This window comes from Penaeus chinensis, chromosome 32 (assembly GCF_019202785.1).
Source record: "Penaeus chinensis breed Huanghai No. 1 chromosome 32, ASM1920278v2, whole genome shotgun sequence".
Taxonomy (NCBI): Eukaryota; Metazoa; Arthropoda; class Malacostraca; order Decapoda; family Penaeidae; genus Penaeus; species Penaeus chinensis.
Genome location: NC_061850.1, coordinates 31,320,238 through 31,325,237, shown reverse-complemented (window position 1 = coordinate 31,325,237; position 5,000 = coordinate 31,320,238). Strand labels below are relative to the sequence as shown.

Here is a 5,000-nt window from a genome sequence, read left to right as displayed (position 1 = left end):
TGTGTGTGTGTGTGTGTGTGTGTGTGTGTGTGTGTGTGTGTGTGTGTGTGTGTGTGTGTGTTCATATATAGATAGATATATAGATATAGGTAGATAGATAGATAGATATGTATAAACACACACACACACACACATACACACACACACACACACACACACACACACACACATATTCATATACATATATACATAAATATATATACACATTTTTTTATGTATGTATTTATATATGTATGTGTGTGTGTGTGTGTGTGTGTGTGTGTGTGTGTGTGTGTGTGTGTGTGTGTGTGTGTGTGTGTGTGTGTGTGTGTGTGTGTGCGTGTCTGTGTGTGTGTGTGTTTATAAATAAATAAATGTGTATATATATGTTCATATTTAAATATATATATACATACAAACATACAAATATATATATATATATATATATATCATATATATATATATAAATGCAATATATATAGATATAGATAGATATATACATATTTCATATTCTCAAGCACACAACCACAGCTTTAAGCTTTGACAACCTGCTTGTGGTTGTTTAGATGTGTGTGCATATGTATGTATGTGGTGTGAAAGGCGCGCGTGAAAGGTGACGAGGTGAATGGAAGGCGCTTGTGCGAGGTCAAACAGTAGCAGCAGAAGCGCATTTTCCGTCTATCGGTAAATTGACTACCCCTAACGGCAGAGAACGTATGTCCAGAAACAGAGACAGAGACACAGACGGAGATAGACGTGTCGGAATCCTGCAACTTCACGTCAGTTGCAGTTAACATCCATGGACGTATTTGATAAAAATATTAGAAAAAGAGTGAATAAGAAAAGTGAAAGTAAAGGGAAGTGAACTTAGTGATATGACTTTCGTGCAACGCGAGGGATTGTGGAAACGACATTGTTTTTTTGTTTTAGTGTGTGTTTTAATTAATATATTTAAGTTTGATAAATAAATAGTTAAAGATTTATATTTTTTTCACTGAACCCAATCTTCCTAACTATACGTATATATATTCCTGTGTATACAGTCTGAACCAAGAATATCTGCAAAATAAGATCTTTGACATGATAATAATATCCTCTCACACACACACACACACAAACACACACACACATATATATATCTATACATGTTATAATTGCTAACGGTGTGATCGTGAAACGATTGTCAGTTTTGTTTTGTTTTTATTGTATCTACCTTAGTGTATTTTTACCATCAACTTTATATCTAGTCACCACTTCTGCATTTGTGCGAAACGTTGACTCTGGCCTTTTCGGCTCATCTCGTAAGAGGTATTCTACACAAACCATTCCAAAGTTAGCATGTTTCGCACGAATGAGGAAGTGGTGACTGGAAATAAATTTGCAGGAAAAATACATATAAATAAATGTAATAAAAACAATAAAAGCATATATATGGCACGCAGAAACCGTTCTAGAATTCGGCTGTCTATGACACGAGACTTACAAGAGTGTTCCTGAAGCGAGGCCACAGTGTCCCCATATCGAAGTACAGGAGGCCGTCGATCCTGGCCCTCACTTTCGGGTCCCGCGGGTAAAGGGAGTCATCCTTGCCGTACCGAGACACCAGGTAGGTACAGATTGCCCGGCTGTGGACATGGATTCGTCATGGGTTAGTATTTCTTATCCAAAATATTGAGCTATATCTAAGTTACCCACTCCAGTAACCTGCTAAATGTAAAATAACGAATTGCTATGTGCGTTTTTTTTTTTTTTTTTTTTTTTTTCCTAAATGCCTCAACTTCATCTCATGTGTTGGTAAATTTACCCCTATTATGCCCAGGACTCCAAATGCACCCCTAGTTCCACACTCTTCCCTAACATCCACAAGTCCTGGATGTTAGGACCATATGGAAGTTCCTTCAATCTCCAGGGGTCTAGGTGTTTGAACTCCCCATAGGTAGGCCGGATTATGGCTAACAGGTGCCCTAAACATAACCTAACAACTATGCACCGGATCTTTCCATGGTGCATGAAGTTGATTTTTGGATGGTAATATAAAGCACATATAACTTAAAGAATTGTCATCAGTAGTATATGCCTGAACCTCGCCTCTTTCTCTTCCTCCTTCAGCAACTCCCTTAAAACATTGTAAAGTAAAGTCAAGTTAAGGTACGGGCGCCGATATCCGGTGCTGCCCCGTCTTCGGTGCCCCAGATAATGGTTTATCCTGAGCTATTGAATATCCGAAATGCGGATTTTGTTGATACTAACATCAAAGCTATGCCCTTTGCTGATGTAGATGCTCCAGGTACTCAGTCGTGGATGCGGATGCACCTATTTCTTCTTTGATTACTTATTCTTCAAGCTATCTACTACATGTGGTCTGAATAATCAGAAGGCTACGTGTGTTGCACTTGGAACCCTTGACTAACACAAACGAAAAAAAATGATTATTCAAGTAACTCAAGAAGGGTCAGATGACAATTCGCATTAGAAATATTTTTAAAAAATGCAATGTACATATGAATGGTAATTGAACACATTTCATGATTTAAATTGAGAACAAACAATCAATACTTTGCACGTGATAAATATTCTGACGGATAGGGAATTCGGCGTGAGAGAGAGAGAGAGAGAGAGAGAGAGAGAGAGAGAGAGAGAGAGAGAGAGAGAGAGAGAGAGAGAGAGAGAGAGAGAGGGAGAGGGAGAGAGAGGGGGGGAGGGAGAGGGAGACGGAGAGGGAGAGAGGGAAGGTGTAATATATATGGAGGCTGTGTCCCTCTGTGATGGTACTGGTTTGCTTTTTGGGGTGTGTTGTAGTTAAAGTTGTCACAGTTTTATAGGTAATTGCTGCGGGAGTAGCGTGGTGTACAGAAGACAGGCAAGGCAGAGGCGCCAAGAGAAGAGCGGGGCGACCTGCTGTGGCGAGCGGTTTGTCTGGACTGCTCAGAAATTTCTAGGAACAAACTTCGTTTTGGAACATTTCATAATGGAAAATATGAAAGAATTTTAATGAACATTAATTCCACACATATGGTCACATGGTGGTTTCGTGGTGAAGGAACAAGGGTACCTTATATACAGTTGTATGTAAGAAGAGAGTTATGGTGTTTTCAAGACTAAAAAGCATAAAACTATATCGATAATGATAGCGGTAATATACTTAGTAATTCAGAATAAACATTTTCTAAAGGACATTTTGAGTATAAACAAGACATAGTTATACACAGACATTAGAATAACAGCATGGGAATTGTTCACAAACAATAAGGGTTGAATTAGCGTGTTATAAGGTCACTTCATCATTGTCACTGGTGTAGACCTGTTGGAGTCGGCTGAGGACAGTGAAATTACTGTGAGATAAGAAACACATGGCTTTTCTGGTATGTGAGACGAGAGAGATCACGAGAACAAGTCACTAGAGAGGGAGGGAGAGGGAGAGAGGGAGAGAGAGAGAGAGAGAGAGAGAGAGAGAGAGAGAGAGAGAGAGAGAGAGAGAGAGAGAGAGAGAGAGAGAGAGAGAGAGAGAGAGAGAGAGAGAGGGGGGGGGGGAGAGAGGGGGGGGAGGGAGAGAGGGAGAGAAACTGTAGAATACAGAGAGAGAAAGAGAAAGGTGGGGGGGGGTAGATGGATAAACTGTAGGATGCTGAGAGAGACAGAGAGAGCGAGAGAGAGAGAGGGGGGGAGGAAAGGAGGGGGGATTGTGTGATATTGGGAATTATTGCTTTCGTTTTCACTGGTACCTGTTGTGTGATTTTGCTTACGAACAGGGCTCCAGAAAATATGAAAACGAAGAAGATCCTACACAAGTCAGTCCAGTAACCACCGAGAGCCTCTAAAGTAGGCTGGCATGAAAGGGTGAAACTAACAAAAGCAAAATTAGGGAACAGCACAAACAAGATTGAGAACTTCTCATGTAGCAACGCAAATACATGACAATATTACAAACAACAAGAGAGCAAATGGCATAGTAAACAGAATCGTTAGAATCATTCCAGGTAACAACATAAGAGGCAACTGTGAGAACACAAGTAACGACTATGCAGCGAGAGTAATAAGGCAACAAATAACAGGAAAGTAACCACATAACGTTTAAGAACATAACCAGCAACAACACAGAATTAACAAAATATCAATCAGTAACATCGTAAGACCCTTTCCTTGTGTCCCCCTAGAAAATTTCCTCCAATTGCGTGCATTTAATGAAAAAACGCTCTAAGAATATGTTGCATATTGTCAGGCGCTTTCTAGCAATCTGGTATTCCTAAGCACAGCTCACCCACAGACAACATCTACCTACTGACCACGATTCTCACAATGGCACAGAGAATTCTTGCTCAGGGTAGAAGAATTATCATCAATTGGGTCCCAAGCCACATCGGCATCAGAGGGAACGAGCTTGCTGACAGACTAGCCGCCGCTGGCAGGGGTATGCCCCCAAATCCCATGACGATAAAACCGAGCCGAAAATTACTTATGGAGAAGTGTGCCTTGGTCGGTCGTACCTTCCTACGGCAGCTCCACAGAGAGGAAACGAGAACCTCCCCCTCGGCCAGCTGGTACTCAGACGCCACAGGCTCTGAACCACTGGAACTCTCTGAAGTAAGCAACAGAGGTACCGAAGTCATTCTTCACAGAATGCGCCTAGGTTACCACTGTGCATGGCAGATTATTCCAACAATCGAACGCGATGAATGGTGCTGCAAGCACTGCGGCGAGCCGAACGCCACACTAGTCCACTACCTAGAAAATTGTAACCATACACAATTCCTGAGACATGGACCGCCCACAACAGCCGCCGTGCTGGTAAAGAGGCTATGCGAAATGCTTACACCATGGCGGCAGGAGCGCTTGCTGGCAATCCCGCCGCCACGGTAAGCACCGAGTGTCAGACAACTCAATGAGACAGCCGTAAAAAAGCTGACACAGGCCGGGCCATATCTAGAAGGCCCGGGCGAAGCTAGAACTTCGCAAACCAAACCCCCCCCCCCCCCTCTGGTATTCCTCAAAATGCAATTATTTGGCTTCGTGCTGACCCATTT

At 42.0% G+C, this 5,000-nt stretch overlaps 1 protein-coding gene across 1 annotated transcript in view; it reads right to left on the bottom strand.

Moving 5' to 3' along the window:
- Nucleotides 1-5,000, bottom strand: part of LOC125042503 — a 13,742-nt gene that overhangs the window by 1,236 nt on the left and 7,506 nt on the right. Inside the window, exon 8 of the mRNA XM_047638144.1 lies at nucleotides 1,463-1,604. Coding sequence (XP_047494100.1) covers nucleotides 1,463-1,604 — 142 coding nt within the window. The remainder of the gene's footprint in view (nucleotides 1-1,462; nucleotides 1,605-5,000) is intronic.